The sequence below is a fragment of the Lathamus discolor genome, chromosome 3 (assembly GCF_037157495.1).
Source record: "Lathamus discolor isolate bLatDis1 chromosome 3, bLatDis1.hap1, whole genome shotgun sequence".
Classification (NCBI taxonomy): Eukaryota; Metazoa; Chordata; class Aves; order Psittaciformes; family Psittacidae; genus Lathamus; species Lathamus discolor.
Window position 1 is genome coordinate 102,552,754 of NC_088886.1, and position 22,614 is coordinate 102,575,367.

At 38.3% G+C, this 22,614-nt stretch overlaps 1 protein-coding gene across 2 annotated transcripts in view; it reads right to left on the reverse strand.

The window, feature by feature from the left end:
• FAM13C (family with sequence similarity 13 member C) overlaps nucleotides 1-22,614 on the reverse strand; it is a 55,798-nt gene that overhangs the window by 9,521 nt on the left and 23,663 nt on the right. For both annotated transcript variants that reach the window (XM_065670842.1, XM_065670841.1), the window contains exons 6-10: nucleotides 17,204-17,354; nucleotides 11,465-11,675; nucleotides 10,029-10,167; nucleotides 8,526-8,607; nucleotides 6,048-6,259 (exon numbers count right to left, since the gene is read on the reverse strand). In XM_065670842.1, the coding sequence (XP_065526914.1) occupies nucleotides 6,048-6,259; nucleotides 8,526-8,607; nucleotides 10,029-10,167; nucleotides 11,465-11,675; nucleotides 17,204-17,354 (795 nt within the window). The remainder of the gene's footprint in view (nucleotides 1-6,047; nucleotides 6,260-8,525; nucleotides 8,608-10,028; nucleotides 10,168-11,464; nucleotides 11,676-17,203; nucleotides 17,355-22,614) is intronic.

The window sequence follows — 22,614 nt, forward strand, 5'->3', positions numbered from 1 at the left end:
TGAGCAAAGTGTGTTGCGGATATATAATTATCCACATTTATCACAAAAACCTGCAACTTCCAATCATGAAGAGAGATACAGGGTCACTAGGAATTTGCCTTTTTAATTTATTTTTTAAATACAAACCAAATTCATCAGTATCCAGCAATAACATTTATACCTGAAGATTAGTTTGAAATAATTAAAATTATGTTAATTGTGTAAAATTTATTTCAATATATTTAATATATGAGTCAAAAAAATTTGTTAGAGAAGTTAGACAACTTTTAATTTACCTATCTTTCCATGGTATACTCACAGGTTGTCCATGAATAGTCTCAAAATATAGTAGACATTTCTGAAGACTGATTTTTTATAAAGCCATTTGTTTTTTTGTCATATCGTATTTTAAAAAGTTATTTATAAGATTATGAGTCAGGATTTCATGACAAGGATACAGGTACGTATCTGCTCAATAATCTTTTCTCCCCAGATAAACATTAATAATGAATTCTGCTTCTGTCTCTACTGAGGTCATGGGGACTTCGCATTTACTTAGCAAGAGCAGAGTCCGAATTTACATGACTGAAATTTCAAGTTAATCAAAGTACATGTTACCCTCTGAAAGCCTAATGCAAAGCTGATGAGATATGTGGAGATACTTTACTGATTAAAGTAGGCTTTAGGTTAGGCCTTTCCCAGCAGAAAACACACTGTATTTACTTTGCCTGGCCAAAGTGGACTCCTTGAGGTCTGAACTTGTGCTCTTTCTTCTGAAGAAAGAGGCATGAATAAAAATCATTGGCTGGAATAAAAATCAAAGGCTGGAACCCTTTTTTTTCTGAACTGTCATTATACAAAGATGTAATACTTGATTGCCTTGATTTCTTTCAAAGTCACTTTTCTGTGAAAGCAATTTAACAAGCTTAAAGTCAGGAAGTGGTATTAGGCTATTGATAGAACACTTCATCCTGAGCTGGAAAGTTTCCAAGGGCACAAACTATGGTCTCAGTCAATACTGCAAGAAGCTTTGTGTGTCACTCGATCAGAGCCTGCATCTGAAAACTGTTTCTGGGAATACTGTTTGACAGAAAGTCTAAACAAGCAGAGGTTTTTGCTTCAATATTGTAGCCAAATTGCATGCACATGAGGTATATCTCATCAATTGCGTTTTGGAAAGGCTGGCTCACAACAGACCACTGCAGCACATGAGTATAAGGTTGCACAGATTTAAGTGCAATAATTTCCTAGAACATTTTCCAATGTTTAGGTAACATTTATGAATAATCACTGTAACAGAAAACTAAAGAAATATTTTTTCATCCATCCTAGGGAGAAATCAATTAATGAGATCTGTATGTTGGTAACTTCTACTTGCCAGGTCAGTTCACAAATCGTAGATAGCATTCGCTGTTATATATTAAATATGATTTAGTTGTAACAAATGAGAACAACCACCATTCTAGACAAAATCATACAAACTTGCAAAAACAGAGAGGAGATAACTTTCTAATTTTTCATCAAGAAAGAGAGAGATTTGCCTTGGCTTGTAAGGGATGAAGAACAGAAAGCTTCAGCTATGGAAACACATGACATTTACAGAGTGGAATGATAGATTCACAATGAAATCCATAAATATCCAACCATCATGATACTACGTGAATAACCCATAAATGCCGAGCCTACTAGAAAAAGGTGCTATCTCTAAAATGAAATGGAAGAATAATCTGATCAGCCAGCAGAAAATTGCAGCTGAAGTGTACACATCTGTAGAACTGCTATGGAGAAGCTGCAGAAAGTGCAGCCCTTTAATAACATTGGGAATGAAGGCAGGCTTGCTTTCTGTTGCCTCACAGATTTTGCTCTGCTGAAGACCTAACACTGCAGTTGATTCCTGTTGATTTCTGTTCAAAAGAAACAATATGATATATTGGTACCAGAAAAAAAGAATGTTGATTTTTCATCAATGCAGTTTGTCAGTTGGTGATTTATTAGTATATGTACAGGTGTCTGCTGCAGGGAGCACACAATTTAACTGGTATTTCTCTTCTCTCTCCCTTTCACCCTATTCCCCAAAAGATCTGCTCCTGGCACTTGCATGTTTTCGTCTGGGTTGGAACAGCAAGAATCACGTGAAACTAACATCCTTTTCCACAGTCTCTGCCAGGCATGACAGATCTGTATAAATGAGGGCCAAGTGTTCGGAGGTTTGGAGGAGAGCTCATCCACCACAATGAAGTAATGTGAAGAAAAGTGGCACTGGGGGCTGGGGGGAACACAGTGCCTTCCTGCAGAAAGTTGATGACTAGGTCTTTGTATTGACAACTTGCAGAAGTGTTTTTAATAATTAGCCTCTACTTTTTAAAAACAGATGAAGTGCAGAAGAAGGAATGCTTTTCTGATATCAGAGTGCCTTGCTATTAACTTCAGCAGGAGCAAAACCTTTTTTGCTTGTTGCCAAAATGTAAAACTAGTGCAGAACCACTAATCACATTTTGCCTCAAAGGTCTGTATGAGTTAATCACTCCAAAACTCTGTCATTCACGTGAAGAGAACAACTGCTAACTAGAATGCAAGAGTATTATAAAGTAGCTAATTTGTTTATTTATAATTAATACAAGGTTAATTCTTTCAAAACCTATTAAGCCTGGAGCAGCTGCATGGTTAGGAGGAAACGGGATGATCATTAGTATTGATTTTACACATGAGAAACAGTCTCAAGAGGGTTTAACATTTGGGCCTATTTCATTAGATCATTTTATTAGCAATCTCAAGACAGTTTATATTCAGCTAAGTTTGAAAGGGGTAATAATTTCAAAATCAGAGAAGGCAGGCAGAATCACAAACTACAGAATTATCTGAGACATTTTAGGACTGTAGGCTGCATACAACAGCACAAACTCCAATGCTAATTAAATAAAAACACTGCTTCATAGCCAAGGAGAAGATGAACTGAAGCAGATCAATAATGAGAGGACTGATATATAAAGGCAGCCAGACTGAGAAGCCCTGGGGGACAGACTGCAAACGCTCAAACTAAACATAAGGCAGAAGTTATTTGCTGCATGTAAAGAAAAACGGTACAGACACATGCAAATAAAATAAAGTTCAGGTTGTAGTAGTTTGGTTTTCAAAACTCAGGACAAGGGCACTCGAAATATTGTTTGAAGTTGTCTTCCTCACTATTTCCCTGAATGATTATGCCTTTTAAACTCACTGCTACTTTCCCAGGCAGAAAACGCAAACTCTGGGGACAGGCAGTATGATCGTGGGGACTGGTCCTGGCTGAGGCCTTTTGCTCTCAGAGGCAGCATTTTGTTTCCATGCAGGCACAAAGTCTGGGTTCCCATGGCCTGCTGTGCCCGCTACATGGTTGTGTGGTAGCAGCTTCTAACACAAAAGCAGTAAGAAAAATTTTAAGGGATGCCGACAAGTGACATGACACATCCATAGAACAATGCCATTTCCTTCAGCTGAAGATCAAGCCAAGTCTGACTGTAGCCCCACTGTGAAAGGCCATGTTTGCTGGTGACCCACAGTGGAGCACCGCAGGGCTGCTGCTCCTCCTTGGTGTGACTGAGGCATCAATTACATTCCCAGCCATTAAACATTCAGATTGGCTTAAAAATCAGGAGCTGGGGTTTGGATTTGGAGTTTGGGGATTTGGTGGGGTCTTTTTAATAGTGTAATTCAAATTACGTCAATTTGCCCTTTGGCTCCTGAACAGGATCCTACGTTCATGGTCTTAATTTTATTTTTTTTTCCTGAAGCCTTGTACCTAAAAATGCTGTGAACTGTTAAGATAAATTGGCAGCTCCCAGCACAAGGAGCTAGTAACACAAACAGCAACAGGTGCCTGTCCATTTTCAGGTTACTGAATCCCTCACAGGCTAACCCCAATTTTCTCTACATCTTCTCATTCAATAAATTTAGTCACAAGCTTTTTTTGTGAGAGGGGTGTTTTGCCCTGAAAACTTCATTTTGCTATTTCATATTCAGATCTTGTGGTTTGTCATTTTTAAACATACTGACTGGTTCAGGATTTACTCTGTGCCTCTCTCAAGGATACACATTCTCTCATTTTTGTTTCAGCAGGGCCTTAGAAGTTTTCTACAGCTGAACTTTAGGGAAGAACTTGGCAGGCTTTTATGGAAACACTATCCTTGACCAAAATAACTTAATCTTAAATCTTGAAAGAAGAAACATGTAGCTCTTATTAGTTTATTTTTAATCTAACTCAGATTCTGGTACAGCATCTAAATGTTATATACAAAATAAAATGTTGCACATAAAAAGTATCTACAGTAACACTAAAGTTGCCTATAGCTGAAATGAAGATTTTGATCTGCAGATATCCTTGATGCATTTCACCTCCTTAGTGCTATAAACTCCATTCTCCTCCAATTCATAATTAAAAGCCAATCTTTTTTAATGTTATATTTAAAGACCGACTAAAATGTATAATTTTGAAATAGATGATTTTGACTTCATATTATTCATTTTCAAGCTTCTATTCCATAGCAGTTACCTAGAACTATTACCAAATGCCTCTGCTAGCAGGTAGCTCTCTCAAAGCAAGTTCTTTCCACAAGAATGCAAGAAGAAAATAAATAAGATCTTAAAAAATATTTGAAAATATTAACAGTGCAAACATTTTATTTGCATTTACAGAATTCTCTATGAATTTTTCAAGCCAGCACTGCCACTTCACAGATTTAGGAGGTTCTCTTTTAGGAAATCAGATGTGTAATTAGGCAAAAAAATGAGTGGGACAGAGACCCACACCCAACTTATAAGAGATTTTTCCTGGCCAGGATTTCCTCATGGCATCTGCTTTGCTGTCATCTCATCTCATTCCTTGCATAATTAAAATAAAAAAAAAAACAAATGAAAATAGTATAGTACAGTCTGCACTGTTGGGATTTTAGGACTACATACAGAACAGCTTGGTTTTGTTGTCATCCTTTGTTTTCTTACAAAGGAGTTCTGGTTATGAAACACTTTTTCCAGCTCAGGTTTTCAAAACTAGTAGTTTATAGAAAGAAACTATTAAAAAATCAGTCATGTAGGCAGAGCTCAAGATCCTCAGAAGCACAGCATCATTATACACAGTTCTATATAGTAACTAGTTGTTTAAGAACAAACAATCGAAGAAAACAAACCAAACCAACCAAGCAACCAAACTAACAAAACAAAAACTCATCTGCTGGGTATTTTTTGCTACTGAAATCCACCCAGGATCAATTCATTGCCTTGCTCAGCTGTATGTCACCAGGAATAGCAGCATCATTTGGCAGCAAAAATAGCCAAAAAGGTAGCATTCTTATGAACAATATGTTTTGCTGAACTGCTTTTGGCAGACCCTATAACATGCCAGGAGTGTGAAGGTACAGAAGGATTTGAAAATATGTACTAATTTCAAAACAAAAATAAATTGCCCACCCACTCAAGCATGTTTCATGGAATATTGCTCCTACATTTAGAACAATAATTGAGAACGTGGAAGAGCAGAAGCAGTATCAGATCAGAAAGGCAAAGCAGTCTGGATGGTTGTGTTATCCATGTGATCCTAGTCCAGTGCTATCTGTTGACTGGACAGAGGCTTTCAGCATTTCTCAGATGAGAGGGGAACTTCAGGAACGTTTTTAGTCACACAGTTTCTGTGGCCTCAAGATAGGAATGCTTTTGCTGACGCTATCTTCAATACACTGGAATACACACTTAACTGCACACACAACCTCAAGTAGGCAGGAACTGCACACACAACCTCAAGTAGGCAGGTTTCAGCAGTGCCTGGCAAACAGCTTTATACATGCATCTCTGAGCAAAAAGCGCTTAGCACTATATGAAAACCCCTTTTGCGTCTCTTTTTCTGTGCAACTCTTGACAGAAAAGTAGACTTCAGAAAACCGCACTAGAGTTCCCATCTTGTTTGAGAGAAAATGCACTGCAGTGCCAGAAGTCATAGGATGCACATGCACCAGCATACCCTGAGACAGCTACACTCTAAATAATATCTGCCTCAGATGATAATGTTCTGAAACAAACAGCCATAACTTCTTAAATACCTTAATAGTCTCAGGAAGATTGAAGTGCTGTCTTTTCTCCTTTAATCTTCTCAATACACTGTCCATGGTTTCTTCTACTGAGGGAGCTGGTTCTGTGCTTGTGGCCTCCTGTGTCCCAGCCTCCTTAGAGGTCCCAGTGCTTTCACTATGATCATTTCTTTGGGATGCTCTAGAGGTACAGTTTTGCTCTTCTGACATTCTTAGTTTTAGCTCTGAAAGGCAAATTACTTGGTAAGTAAACAGATTAGAAATATTTGCAAAGAAGTTTTCTCCGACACTACAAGAAAAGAAAACCAACAAAACAAAACCAAAACATTCCTATATCTTGCACACAATTATGTACTTTTCTTTTTCCTCCCAGTCCATCTTTGACATAAAAGGTGAGGACTGAAGGGACACAGGGTTAAAAACTGCAGTCTGGGTAGGAGAATCAATGCAGACTTTCTGTGGGAGTGAGATTAGGAAAGGGGCTTAAAAAGACAAACAGCCCTTGAGAATATCTGTGGGAGGTTTGTGGGGGAAGAAGAGGGGATGTGGAAGCAGAGCTCTCTCTCCCCCTCTTCCCCTCACCAAACCCATGCACTCTCAATTGATCTGATGTCTGGATGAGTAAAAACATGTCCATGCATGCTGTGGGGGTTGTTGTCTAAGGATGCAGTCCTTCATGGACACCTTCCTGGACAAGAGGTAACGTCTCCGCAGGCACCTGCCATGCTCTCACTCTAGCTGTACTTGCCTGCTCTCCTGTGCTGCTGCGCAAGTGAGGAGAGCGAAAGCCCTCACTGAGCACAGCTGGGGAGCCCAAACTGTGTCGCAGAGCCCACTGTGCCAGCTGCCAGGCTTCTGGAGCCATGTACTCCAGGTCTGCATAACCAATCCAGCTCTCCTCTAGGGCCATTTAAACCATAACCCTCCCTTCCAGAGGCTGTGCTGCTATCCCAGCCAGGCTGCTGAGCTGGTCCTTACATGGAGAATCAGACACTTTGTTTCAATGACTTCGCTTGGCAGAAGAGTACCTGAGCAACCAGGCAGAAGACATAGAGGTTACAGTTTGGCCTAGCTTCCCAGTCAGCAACCTGCCTGCATGCAGTAAAGTGTGTGAGTATATTAGCCTGATACCAAGCCAAAGACCATGGAGCTCTAGGGACCTGCACGGAGCAACAAGGAAATTGAATTAAGGCTGGAATTAGCGCACACAAACTCAGGCTTTGTACCCTTCAATCATATGCCTGGCTGGAGAGGGGAAGTGGGCAAGGCAGAAGGCTGATGGCTCCAAATATGTTAGATTTATTGAAATCTGCACAGAGACAGAAATATTTTTTTGAGCTGGGACAGTCTGAGGATACAGGTCAGGTTTGTAGGGCAAAACAATAAATTCATAGAGCTAGGAAGGATGGACAAAGCCTTACAGACTTGAAGGACCTACAAGCGCTTGAGTGTTTTTCTTTTTTAGTTGTACTTGTTTTGTGAACACTGTGAATCTTGCTTCACTTAAAAGAGGGATAATAAAATCAAGGGTGTTCACAGGATTGAGGCATTTTGGGTGTGAAGGTGAGGCTGATCTATGAAAGCTAGGCCCCTTGGCTAGTTGAAGGAGTGGTTTAGTTGGAAACATAATTTTCAGAAAGTTAACTATTTCCTCTCATCTGCCCTTCCCGGATTTGCAGCACAAAGTTCAAGGGGGAAAAAAATTAAAATGTAGTAATCATGCAGCATAGTATTTAAGAGAGATTTTTCCAGAAGAAATTTACCGAGAGATGAGTTTCTAATTCTTTATTTACTACAGTCACACCTTCTATAACTATATTCATAACTATATTAAAAACAGAGATGAGAGATAATACTACAATTTAATTAGTAGTGAGGATCCGTTTATAATGAAAAAATAGATAAATTATAAATAGCCTTTAAAAAAAGAAATCAATCAGTCTTGTCTACATTCTCCCTGAAGGCAAGCATGTGATACACCCACAGATGTTAGGGGGGTGGTACGCAGACAGTCAAGGGCAAAATTTGACCCTGAAGACCAAATCTAATATCAGGGAAAGATCTGGTTTTATGATCAAAGAAGTAAAAACTTTAAAGCTGTATAACCTCAGTCCTAAAGTAACATTTTGCACCTACATTTGAACTATTACAAGGACACTTTCGACTTTGTAGTTCTGTATTTCAGACACACATAAAAATATCCAGAATTGCCTTTCGCATGGATGTTTATAGTGATGAGGGAGAGGTGACATCTTTTACCTCTTCCCCTTTTTAGCCTTGTTATGAGGATTGAACTGGCTTACATTTATCCCTGATTTCAGGAATCAAGGCAAATCATACCCTCTGATAAACTTTGTTGTCATTGAGAGAATTATTGCCATGCATTGTGAAAAATAAGCACAACACAGAGGTTAGAAAATTAAAGTATTCCAGATACACTGATGCTTCCAAAAGCTTTGGCAATAAAGTGAAATGACATGCTTTATGTACCTTTGAGCTGCTTACGACCTTTGGCCAAATCATTCATCCATTTCAGAACTTCAGGATTGGAAGTCTTGTCACCATGAGAAGGCTGAAAATAAAGAAAAAAGGGAAGAATAAAACAAAGGAATTGGTGATTATACAAGCAAACAGATAAAAACTTATCCACACACAGTGTGCTTAAAAATGTCCATATTTCCAACCACACTATATCATAGTGTCACGCAGAGCATTTGGCTTGATCATGCTACAAAATCATCATGACTTGTCTCTCCCCATTGTGACACAGTACTACATGGGTCTGAGTATTTTGGCTCTGATCCTAAAAAAACCCCAAACTTTTAAGTCCCTGACTAATTGGATAAGTAATTTCAGTGATTTCAAAGGACTGATCAAATACATAACGTTGGTCAAGTTCCTAAGTAACTTCCAGCATGGTAACACAAACATTCTTTCCCTTACAAGGATAAGCTCTTACTGCTTTAAGACAGGGATTCTCTTGTGAAACAGCATTTAAAAAATTTCAATTGAACTCCTGAATTAATCAAATGAAAAAGTCCCGTGCAACAGAGGATGAACCACAGGAGCTTTGTATATCAGTCCTTTCTTTGCATTTAAAAATTGCCTCCAAATTAAAAACGATTTACATTGGATCTTCAACACTCAGACATTTAAAATGGCCAAACAGTTTTGCAAAATTAAACCTCTGAAATATTTTTTTTCTGGTCACAGTGCGATGACTGTTTAGGTATGAAATCTTACTCCTAAACATATATAATGACCATAAGGCAGTACAATTCGCAAATGTATGATTAAGTTTGCAGTCGTTGATGAGATTACAAGGTAATATATAATTTGCTTAATTTTCATTTTAATGTAGTCATAAGGTATCACAAACTTCCCTGTTTCATACTGTACATATCCTTAACATGACAGATGTTTTGATACGTTTATACTGCACAATTCACCTTACACAAATTAACTTGATACGAGCAATGATTCTGCATACACTGCATAAAGCATACCATTGACCTCAAACAACCACCTCCCCCCAGCAACACATCCTAATTTTTATTTCTCTAATTTCTGCCAGTAGCTTCTATTGAGCTGTACGCTTTGAATGCTTACAGGAGTCTGCCCAAATGAAGGAATTTTCATAGCAGAGCAACAGTTTACAAGCAAATGACATCTACAAAGTAAATAAGTAGCTTTCCATCTTTTGGATCATTTTGGTTCAAAAGCAGTCAGCTACACTTCACTGACTCACACCTCTCACACATCTAGAAGATGGGTATTTTGCAACAAAGGTAATTCAAAGAAAATGTAAATTAGAGTCTCAGAACTACTGCGTACCCTGAAAGATAATAAAAACATATTCCCTCATTGATGATTTTCCTATTTCATTTTACCAAAAATACCCTTTCTGATATTTTTTCTATGTAAGTTTAAATACACTGAGATTCTTGCCTGCCTCTTGCAGTGTTTCCGTTATCTTTTCAGTTATCATCTTACCAGGTATTTTCTTTCTTGCTCAAACTTTTCTTCATACTTCCTAATTTTTCTCTTGAGGCTCTGAAGATGCTTGGTAAGTTGTGCTACTGTGTGTGGTTCTTTGCAGTCTTCACAGTTACATCTAGAAGAGCTTCTTGGCCTGCAGAAATTGAATGCAAAGTAGCTGGATCAAAGAAGTGGCTATAATGGACTATGCCTTGTTTCAGGCACATTTAATGCTTTCCTAACACTTCAGAATACGTATTTAAGTTCTTTCACCCAGAGGCAGTTTAGTCTTACAAAGTGAGACGAAAGTAATTCCTTTTGCTTGAAGATACCCCTAGAATATACTACTGGGTTCACCGCATTTCTTTTACTCTCTTTTTTTTTTTTTAATTAATTGTGGGATTTTTGAGTATTTTTCGAAAGTTTAAACTAGTAGGTCACAACCTGGTCCAGTATTTACATTTAATACCCTCATCTTATTTCACAAATCTTCCAACTGTAATGGGAGACTAACGCCATGATTTGTCAAAGTAAGCTCAGGGAGATTTTTATTACTGGAAATAAACTTTTTCGCTTTGAAGGCACTTCAGTTTGTGATTTTTTACAATTTCAAATAATAGGTCTGATTAGTGTTCATATGCAACTGAAAGCTATATACATAAGATTCTAAGAAAGCTTGGTTTCTGTCTGAAATGCACTGTTTGGTTTCTGGAGATTACATATATAGGCTGTTCATATGTTCAATGACATTCATATCTATTGAATGACGGGAGCTATAGTCTTATTACAGCTGAAATTTTTAGTATTATACCTTGATAGCCCTCTCTACGTTCACTCATCAGACTAATCACTAACTTACAAAACTGTTTCTTGCTAACTATAATTAACAAAGATGATAAACAATAGCCTGCTGTGTTATCAGTGAAAAAATCCTAGATGTTGTTTCTCGTATTGCAAATTAACCATGTCAAATTATGCTACATTATGAAAAAAAATGTAGCTGAAGTATGTATGAAAAAAATAGCTGAAAAAAACTGAAGAGTCAAAGACAGCCTTCCAGTATCTGAAGGGGGCCTACAGGTATGTCAGAGAAGGACTCTTCATCAGGGACTGTAGCAATAAGACGAGGGGTAATGGGTTTAAATTTGAACAGGGGAAGTTCAGGATAGATATAAGGAAGAAGTTCTTTACTGTGAGGGTGGTGAGGCACTGGAACAGGTTGCCCAAAGAAGTGGTAAATGCTCCATTGCTGACAGTGTTCAAGGCCAGGCTGGACAGAGCCTTGGGTTACATGGTCTAGTGTGAGGTGTCCCTGCCCATTGCAGGGGGGGTTGAGCTAGATGGTCTTATGTCCTTTCCACACCAAACCATTCTATGATTCCATGATTCTGTGACTGTAGATTGTATAAAAATTATTTAACATATATAAGAGTTAAAATATAATTTCTTACATCATGAAAGGTTGAGCACTTGGTGGAGAAGGGGCAGACTCTGTGTCTAGATTAAATCTCTGGCTTTGGCTAAAGATGGAGCAGCGTGGTGACAAAAGAGGATTGTCGCCATCCGTAATGTGATACAGCAGTCGACTGGTCCCTAGGGAGTGATGTTCTTGTGGGCTGCTGTCCATGTCATTCTGCCAGTCTCTGTGAGCTGGCACAGGCTCTAGAAAGCAAGCATAAGCCAATACGGACTGAGGGTCACACACAAGATATTTAGCTACCTAGATAAATAGATATCTATACTTACAGAAGTATTCAAAGCATAAGTATTCAAAGTAAACAGCAAATAGCTCAGCAAAGTATCACATGCAGGATGAATGTACTATGAAGGATAAGAAAATAGAAAGGATGGTTACTACCTTAGCATAAAGTAATTTTGAGTTCCAGGGGAGAAGGTAGATAGGTGTGTTTGAAAGCTATAATGTAAAGTATAATACAAAGATGGAGAGTTTTCCAGAATAGCAGCATTAATTATATTTTCATATATATGTTTGCTTTTGAAAGCCACATTTCTAAAGAAGACAACGAAAGTACAAAACAAGTTTATTTTATGATGTAGCATTTAGTCCTGTGGTCAAGAGAAAGACAGGTCAAAAATTCAACATGTCCTGATGCTAAGAACCTGCGGTGTTGCTTGCTGTATCCTGCAGAATTTCAGTAAGGTTTGAAGTTGCATACCCATGGGTCTAAAGAACACAAGATGTGAAAATAAAAACAACCAATAACATTCAAGGTAGTTACTCAAGGTAGTGTGCAGTCACTGCTACTTGGAAGTCATGCTTATGGTACTATGTTAATATTGTCTTGGGCTATAGAGGGAAGCCTCACCTTGGGTGCCTCAGAAGGTAAAAGATGATTTATAGACATGGTCAAGCTAGAACTCAGAATGACTCATTCTGGGCTGGAAAGGTAGGAACTAGTGAACCCCATTGCACTGTTTATGAGCAACATGGAGAATAATGGGAACATTACAGAGCCTACCTCCAGGGAATGCCAAGAGTTCATCTTCCCTTTGCTGTGCCTGGTTACATTCATGGAAAGAACTAGTAAATGTTCCCCACCCTCTGTGGGTGAAATGGGTGAGGATGATCTAGCCTAATCAATTTTTTGCTATCAGATGATTGTGCTTTAAAGCAGATTATAATTTCAGGAAGAAAATCCATGATCTCATAAAAGCTCTCCCTCCAAAAAAAAGAGTTAATGTATGTTAAAACAAAGAAGGAGCTCTGTCTCAGGTTCCCCTATATCAGTTTCCATAGTGCATAATATTTTTACACTAGCCACATTATATTTTTTTCCCCTAAAAGCATGTATTTCCAGGCAGCATGTGTGTTATTTCTAATCAGTATTATACCTGCAGTCTAGCATGCATTCTAATACATTTCACAGAAACTGTTTTTTCAATGGAAGTCTAAAACTGCACAGAAAAACTGCACATGGACTTGTTCACAGAAGAGCAGGCAGGTTTAGAAAAGTTCTTTCATCTTCACTTTCTTTCCATTTTCTCCTTTGTACGTGGGACAGGACATTCCCATAGTGAGTTGGTGTTTCTTTATGGATTTTAACTGAACCTTTGCAGTAGCTTTTATTTGACTTCTCCCCAAGAGATGTGGAAGCTACAAATCCCTATTGCTGCACTGGGGCAGTGGGGACAAAACAGCTCTGAATGGCACCCTTGAGAGAACCATTGCCTTCATAGAACGCAACTATTGAATTAAAAAATAATAGTTGCAATGGTCTAAAATATCACTTTATTAGGCACTATCCAACTCTTTTTGCTTTACAGACAATAAAAAATCTAACTTTATGCTACATAATCACAATTTAGTGTTATGCAAAGGCTACACAACTTTTGTATCTCTAAGTTCATCTTACTCTAACAGCACCATCAATTATAAATATGTTAAGCATTTCCACAATAAGACAATGTATTTGGTTATTAATTCTTTCCTCTAAGTACTTCATACTCTGTAAGTCAAATTCAACTCTCCAAGACACCAGAGCAACACCCTAAACTTCAAAATTGTGTATGAGATTCAAATACACACATAAAGAGATCCAGAAAGGCATGTGGGAGAAACAAGAGTAGAGAGTGGGAAATTATGTAGACAGACAACATACAGTGATAAATGTTGTTCTACAAACAAAAGTATTGTTTCTTTATGGTGAGTAATCTTTCCTTACCCTGTAAGACTTAAATAAATTAATAGTTTTGTTTGAGTCTTGATTTGTTGGGTTTGCGTTTGTTTGGGGTTTTCTTTTACTTCTGAAAAACAATACTGCCAATGAGAAGAAATTGGATTCCTTCCTTTTATTTGACCATCTTTGAACTTCAAGAAACATAACCGCAGTGAAGTAGGGTGACTAAGAATAGTTTCACTATTTCTCAAACACTGTTATTAAAAGTAATAAATTCTTTTATAATCATATTCAGTAGCAGTCTCCTTACTATGACAGGAAAATAATGTTATAAAAAAAAGAAAATGCAGCCAGTCTGTGTGTGGTCAGTGTAGTAAAAGTTTCCAACATTTGTACTCTCATTTTCTGTGGACCTAGAAGTACTTGTCTTGCAGGAGGCAACCTGTACTGCTGGTAACCTACACAGTTACGGGCATTTGCTCCTTTTCACATTTACAACCAGGCAATTTTACTAGGCCCAACCAAGACTCAAAAATGGAAGAAAAGCACACATTCAAGACTAAGCACTCCTAGAAGATAAATGCAAAGGACAAGTAGTGACTGAAGCAGCTCAGGTATAAAAGCAAACACGCTTAGTTGCAGAGAGTTTAAGGAGGTTTTTTTATTCAGTTATCAAAGAAAGGGAGACAACCTGCATTCCAGGTGAATTTGAGAATTTTCCCAAAGGCCAGGGATCTTCAATTTCCTTGGCACTGGGGCTTCCTGACAGCATTGCTCCACTAAAGCTTGCAAATTGGTCCAATTTTGGTATGGCTCCAAGAAAGGTTTTAGTTCCAACACTGCTACAGATGCATTAACTTGCTATCTAATGTCCAGAAGTGGTCAGCAAGTCATTCAGACTGATTCATTTACACAGCCTGATTACCATAATAGAGGAACATCTCAAGATGATAAGTTGTAACCAGACCCATTTTTAATTAAAACGTTGTGCCATCATCCCTATTCCAGCTCTGTATAGATCCTAAAAAAGACTCTAAGCATTATCCTGGGAGTAGCCCATGAATGAGCCAAACATCTGCCTGTCTTCAAGCATCTGATTTCCGCCTCTATCTTTGCCAAAACTGCAAACTAAAGCCATCTTTAGCTAAGCCAGTAAGTTACCCTTTGGCCTGTATTTACTCCATCTCATCAATTCAGCCCACCTTAGCACTGGCAAGAGCTTACCACAGGAGTTAAAGCCAAGATCTGCTATCTTATAATATGCAGTATAATTCATAATATGGACTTGGATCATATGACAACAAGTCATTTGGTACAAGTCTGTATTTCTTTTTCTGAAGTAAACCAATAATACACTGAAATCTGTTGTATCTAAAAAGATTATGCAGGTGTAATGTGTTCATTGTTATGTCTGTGAATGCCAGTATCAGGATTTATAATTTAAAAGACATTTAGAACACCTTGTAGTCAAGTTCATCTGCTCACTGCTCAAGTCACATAACAGATTTATACTCATATTAAAAAGCTATAGAAATTACTCATGCTCTGCTTTTCTTTTTTTCCCTTAAAAAAACCCTTGCAATTCTTCATACCCTCTTGTGGTTCTTCATAGCCTCACTTTTGGTCTAATTCAAGTATTTACATACACAAAAGTAAATTGGAATTTTCTGTCTTTGCTCAGAGGTAAGAACTCCACTTCTTAAAATTTACATCCTGAAATACCTAAAGTAATGTATTTTTTGTAATTTTCCTTGACTGGAATGTGAAACAAAATAAAGTAAATAGACTACAGAATCACGTTTATTTTAAAAATAACATATTTGTACATTCTTAAAATTTTCATTGCCTAATTCACTGAGCAAAGGCTAATAACTAGAGATGTAGTATATATGGCACATCCTCTAACTGTGTTCTTTGCCCGGGACAACTCTCTTGACTTCCATCCAAGTTCAAGCTGAAATAGCCAACAGTCCCATATGACAACTGTACCTAACTCAATGTATCAGAAGATTTTGGTAATAATTTAAGAGACAGAATTAGGACTAGCTCTCTCAATGCAAAATGGCACATTATTATGCAAAAAACACAAACCACAAAGCAGATGCTAGTAGGAATGAAAGTACATTGAAATGCATTAAATAGGTAAGTTTTAACTAAAGCACAAGTTTGAACTGCTAGAGTGACAGAGTATGCTCTGAACTGTGTGAGAGAAATGCTACCTCATCCAGTATTTGCCTGTGTGTAGAAAGGCAAATAGGCTCTAGAGATGGTATCAGAAGTAGAGGTCACTACCAGTATGAATTAAAAGAAAATCCAGTCAAACCAGCATAAATAAGAAACAGTTATGAACCATCCTAACAATGAATTGTGAAATTACCAGAACAAAATAGTTCAGTAAACTACTGGAAGAGGAGGAAAACCCCACCCTGACGTAAAGGAAAAGAGCCAGTGCAGATTTTCTATGGGCTACAAAATGTCTCTGCCTGTGCAGCATAGATATGAGATCTGTCTCTGCCTCAGATCCATGCTGAGGGACTAGCACCAGTGCAAGTTTTATAAGGTTATTAAGGTTTGGGTTTTTTTACCTAAATTACAGGATATTTAGTATTTTTTACATTTACAATTTTCCTTAATTGTGCAATGCAAACTTCATACTCTAAAATTTCTTAAGTAGAACACTACCATTTGTGATTTCTTTTTTCTGTAGATAACTCATTTCTTGCTGAAAATTCTGAGCAAACAGCTCCTAAATATGTTCTTCTACATCTTGTCTTTATTCTGACATATAACATCAATTGCAAAGGGGTTACTGACCTATCTGCTTTAATTTGAACCATACATGGTGAATGACTTAAGTATTTGTGTATTCATGCCACTTGTCTATGAGATGTGTTAGTAATATTGCCTTTGACCTATTTTTCACAAACAGTGATTCCTCTTCTACTGAGCATCACGACTCTGTCAGCTCTGTGACTACAAGCTATGAATTGACAAAAATAGCACCGAGCCTTAGGGCTATTTATTTCCATATTGAGGAAAGAGGGAGTGATAACACACCACAGATTGCCCAGATGGGTAATAATACAGGTTCGTGAATGATTAAAATCCATATGCTGTAAAACTCACCTTCGCTATTTCTCTACTGATGCATTGAATTAAAATCAACAATAGGAGAAATGAAGTGATATTGCTCTGACAAAAAGAATGACAATAATAGAATTACATGATACGGCAGGTGATCCCACACAATACAGACATAGGAACAGCATAAAATTACTTGAACAAAAAAAAAATTTAAACTAAAAATAATAAAAGAATGAGGATTCTTAAAACCTGTCTGAAAAGCAAGACTCCCTCTCAGAAAATTAGAATGCTATACCTCTTTTAAGAGGTATCGCCCCTTTTTGCATTGCACAGCATTTGCCTCAGTAAATGCTGTTTAGCATTAGCTCTGCACTGCTTCCCAGAGGACTGCAAATCTGATATTAAACTGCAAGTCACAAGTCTTTTTTATAATTGCAAATGAGAACACATCACGACATGATCGCTTACCTCCACAGCTGGCTCCATCAGCTTGCACACTGGTTTGGGTTGATGAAGGGGCTGGATCCTTGGATGCCGGCAGCTGAGATGTTTCTTCCTGGGTTGGCAGAAATGCAGAACACAGATCGGTTTCAAGGGCTTGCAGCTTCAACAAAGAATTCTGCAGACAAAAGCAGAACATTGGGCTAGATTGAGAACAACAGAACACAGCGATAGCTCTTCAACTCACTGAGCCCATTAGCAGTGTCTGCAAAGGGGTGTTTCACTAACAGCTCTGAGAGGACGTGCAAGGGAACAAACGTGCACTATTCTGCGAGTTTCTTGACTTCTGGTTATTTAAGTCCCAATTCACATGGATTATTCATGACACGTGGGAAAGATGACTTCGTCAGCAAAAGATGATTTATTCTAGGAAGCCAAACTGAGATGGTGTCCCTTTTCCTGGTCTCAAAGCAATACATTAAGCAAGTATTTTATTCATTGGACTGACATCACGATCTGATGACATTCTGTCCCTCCCCACTTACCATTCATAAAAAAACAAGTCTCCCTCTTCCAGCCACTGAGTGCCGTACACAGTAGTGAACAAAGAGTTACTGAGAACACACTCCCTTATGGGATTCTTGGAAGAGATATTTTTTAATTGGCTTTTTTAGAGATACTTCTTTATGTAGATGTAGCTTTTATGTAGGCAGCAGCTGCTGCTACAGGGCAACCAGATCATTTCCTAGCAATTGGAAAGGCAAAATTAACAGACCATTGTCACTTGCTGCAGACAAATCAATGACGACAATGCTCGTTATCTATAACATCACAATATAACATCAGCTACTGTGTCGTGTTTGGTCCATTCCTCATTTTAATCTTTAATGCTGCCCGCAATATTCAGCTGTACAATCTGACACAAGCATCTTGCTTTGATGTAAATGCTGTGAAAGCCCTTATCACCATCTGACTGGGCAAAATGAGTCACTACCAATACCTCATGCATTCAGTTCCCTTCTTTCAAGGGAAACACATCTTGTCACAAAACCACACAAGGCTGTATTAATAATCACACAGCTGGCACAAACAGAATATACATTAAATGTTAAGTCACTGAAATGATATATATTTGTAGAGCATTTCCGGGGGTGGGGGTTAGGGTTAGGGTTAGGGTTAGGGTTAGGGTTAAGCAAACAACAAAAAAATAAAATCGCCACAAAAAAAAAAATCAACCCCCTCCAAAAAACCCCACCAAAAAAACCCCATGATTTGCAATAGGTAAAAAAAATCCTCAAATTTCCCCACTCTGTCAAAGACATGAAATCAATTTACTGATTCATTTAATGAAATAACAAATTTACTGGAAACATTTCCTTTGTGTAACAGTATCTCACCTATGTATACTGCGTAGTTTAATGTCTTTGCATTATTTTAATTGTAACACAGCTCTCTGATAAACCCAGAGATGCCAGTGGTTTTTACGTTAAAAAATAAAAAAGGAAACTGATTTGGCTGAAAACAGCAGGGAAGACTTTCAGCCTTGATCCTTTCATTCCTTTTATAGAATTCAGGAGGTGAAAAAGGAGCAGAAAGTAGCACTTTCTGGGAGATACCTCAAAACAGGGAAGTTTCAAAAAAGCACAAGATCACCATAACTAGATCATGTGACCCTATATGTGCTGTCAGGAGTGCTTCAAAATCTGTATCCTGTTCCACAAAACAGATCAGGCTGCAAACACATGGACCTTGGCCACAGCTTAGGCCAAAAGGGAAATCCAGAAAAACTTCCTTCTTCTGGTCCCAGAGCAAACAGGAGTTCTGACCATTCCTATCAGAAGCAGCTTAATTAGAGACATGTGAGCAAAGAAATTGCTTGTGTTATACATCTTAGGACTAAGTTCCTCTCATCTGTTGTCAAGATATATTTTGACATATTCTCCTATAATACCAGAAAGAAGTGACTGCAAGATCAAGCATAACTGTTCTTTTAAAAAAATGGCATGATCTAGAGCTGGTTTCTATAATATAAGGCAGAAGATCCCCTTACTAATGACAGGTACAAATTGCATTAACAACCTAGCATCCTCTGTTCCTATTGCCATTTGTAAGGATAATTTAACCATCTTGGCCAGCAGCTTCTCAAGTTCACACCTCAGTTTCTCCAGAACCCCTTGAATGACTGATATTCTTTCCTTGTCACTTACTGACACTGTTTGGTCCAATATTTTATATATGTTATTTCAAACTGATCTGTTTCCTTTGACCTGTCTACTAGAAAAAGTGTGCCAGGTATGCAAATGTCCCCAACATGGGCTTTGTAAGTGAAGACCAATATAATGAATTCACTCAGCTTCTCTGTTTACAGCCATATCACCTAGTGATATGAAAGTAGTACCCATTTTAGGTGCCATACAGAAGTCACAGCAATCCCTACATGGATTCCTGCTTTTGATGTAGAGTTCTTATGATCAATTTGTGCATCTTTTATGACCTACTTTCAAAGTCTTCTTTAATCCTCTACAGGGCTTTCTTCAATTAGAGACAGAATGATGGAAACCACCTCACCTTCAACAGCTTTTAAGTAGCAGTGAATTTTCCTTGTCAAGGGGAGGATGCTGACTTGAATCATACCCATGACACTGTTTTGGGGAGGGATTTCATAATATGACAGGCCTCATTTTCCACTTCCTGTCATCCCAGCTAGGCCCCAACAAAGTGGCTGTGTAATTATCACAACAGATGGGCTGTGTTTTATAGTCAGTAATATCATCTAGCAAAAGATGATTATACCATTTACACACCAGTGAAGACTCTGATCCCAGACCAGACCTTTTCCAGAAGAACTGCTGACGGCAATAAGGAGAACATACACAAACATACCAGAACATACCAATAAGGAGAACATAGGCTAATAACTGACAAAAATACATAACCACCACAGGCTGTTACTTCAAGCATTTGAAAACAAAATCCCATATCAAGAAAATACATTCACTTTGCATCACTATTTCTTATGATACATTAATATTTATGGAAAATTCAGCATAAAAGCATTCACACAGACTACATTTTTAAACATTGTATTTCAGCAATCCTTAGGTTGCAATTCACCAGCTGGTTTATATTCAATTGCTCCAAATGATATTTTTCATCCATCTTTGGCAGGTGAGTAAATGGCAAATTTACAGTCACTGCCAAAAAAAAAAAAAAAAAAGTAATATAATAATAATAATAATAATCAATATCAACAACAACAATAGAAAAACCTTACAGAATTTTGTGAATGTGTCCTTGACAAGGATTTGATGTAGGGAGAAAAAGAGTAAGTAGCTGTGATCACTTTGATGTTACCAGGGAGATGATGAATCTGGAGTATGCCGTCAACCTCATCTTACTCCTAAAACACAGCTGAGTACTATGGTACTGCCACAGCACACTATAAATTAGAAGCCATCGCACATTTATGGGAACACATGTAAGGAGACATAGCTTTAGCAAAGGCCAAACACAAAGCTGCCTAGTTCACCAACGCATCAGCAACAGGAGCATCCTAGTAAATGCTAGGGATGACGCTACTGCCTGCCCTGCCGTGTGCTTGGCCTGTCCTGCCCCCTTCAGGGCTGCTTGCAGTACTAACGATGTCGGAGCAGCTGGGCTGGATCCCGCCAGCCTCAGAGCTCTCGCTCTCGGGCAGCAGTGTTCCTGCAGCTGCAGCCCAACCATAGCAAGAAGGTGCTCTGCGAGAGGACATGGCCATATATCAGCAACTGGCAGCAGGTTCTCTATCCTTGGGCTCACAGGGGGCTTCATCTTCTAAAACCTTTCAGGTTAATTTTAAATATTGCTCACCACTTTCAACTTCCCCCTAGTTCTCCAGTGCCTTCCAGTACCTGTACAGCTTTGATGTGACTGCAGGCATCCTGCCACAATGGTGGGGATGTGTACTCTTCTGTCCTGCCCACACTCATCAATACATCTGATCTGGAGATGAGCCAGCCTGTGCACATGTTACTTAAAACTCTGCCATGGTCCAGACCTGTCCCTGGGCCCAACTGGGCCATCTCTGCTCTTGGCCATTTAAAAGAAGTTGCAAAACATGTCAGAAGGAAACACAAACAGCTAAAATAAATAGAGAGGGAAATGTTAGGTCACGTTGAGTGCCATCACAAATTTTAGTAAGATCTTCTATGGAAAACCGATATCACTGAAGTAATTTAAGATATGGCATATTATATCAGCTAATTATCAAAGTTTAAATATTTCAGAACTGATGTTCATTCCAGTTTTACTCTGATGCCTAACACTAGTGTTTCTGATGAAGTAATTCCTGATCCATGCTAATGCAAATGAAAGGATATTATAATATTCTAGATGGGTCCTTAAATTTCTTTGGAAAAATAACTATATTGTTGCCTCTTAAGAACAGCATTTTGCAAGTTTGAAAAGGAAGTAATTATAATGGTCTTGGAGAAAAGTTTCTTGTCTTTTCTTCTGTCCTCTTAAAGTAACTGACAATTCAGAGAACTTGAGCTATGCCAATTCCACTAGAAGAGAAAACATCCTGCATTATTCCAGTTCAAAGATAATGGAAAAATAAAGACATTTACAGGAAGTCTGAGGAAAATAGAAAGAGAGAAGTCTATTTATTAATTTTGTTAATGCTTTAAGAAAACATATGCATAAAGGAATCATATTCTCACCTGCTGGAGAACACAGAGTACAAAAGGATTGCCATTTGAAGAAGCAGCTTAGCCTGTAGTTAATAAACCAACTTTACAAACAGGTAAGGCACTGACTGTCTCTCCTCCCATCTACAAAAGTTGAGGCCTTAGGACAAGGAATTATTGAGATGATAGATAACCTCTTACATCTAAATACCACACACCTACACTCACACTGTTAAATGCCTCTGGAGAATGGAACAATGAATGATCAAATTCTTCAAAGTTATCACCAAAACGCTTTGGCAACGAGTGAGAGTCCCCTGAAATGGCATCAACCTTTTTGTGGTAGGTGCCATCAGTAACTCCCTCTCCAGCTGGAGATCCTTGCATGGGGCCCACAGGATCAGTGCCATGTGACTTGTCAGCATGTCCAAGGGACCACAGACTGGTGGGAAACAGCATGACAAATGAAGCCTCATGAGCATCCTTTGTTTCAGTTTTGTGGACATCCTAAAGACTGCTAACTTTAATAACTGAGGGAAGAGGGAAAGAAAATTTGTCTGCCAACCCATAGACCCTGCTCTGTCTCAGTCTGAAGGCTCATAGGCAGAAGGGAGGAGAAGCAAAGCCCAAACTTTGTGCTTTCTGCCTAAAATGAAAACACCCTGCCCCACACACTATGTGACTGAATATTAAGTATGCCTGTCCCTGAGCCTGCTCCTGCCCCTCCAGGACAGGAAGGCAGCTATTCTGTCTAATTTATTGATGGAT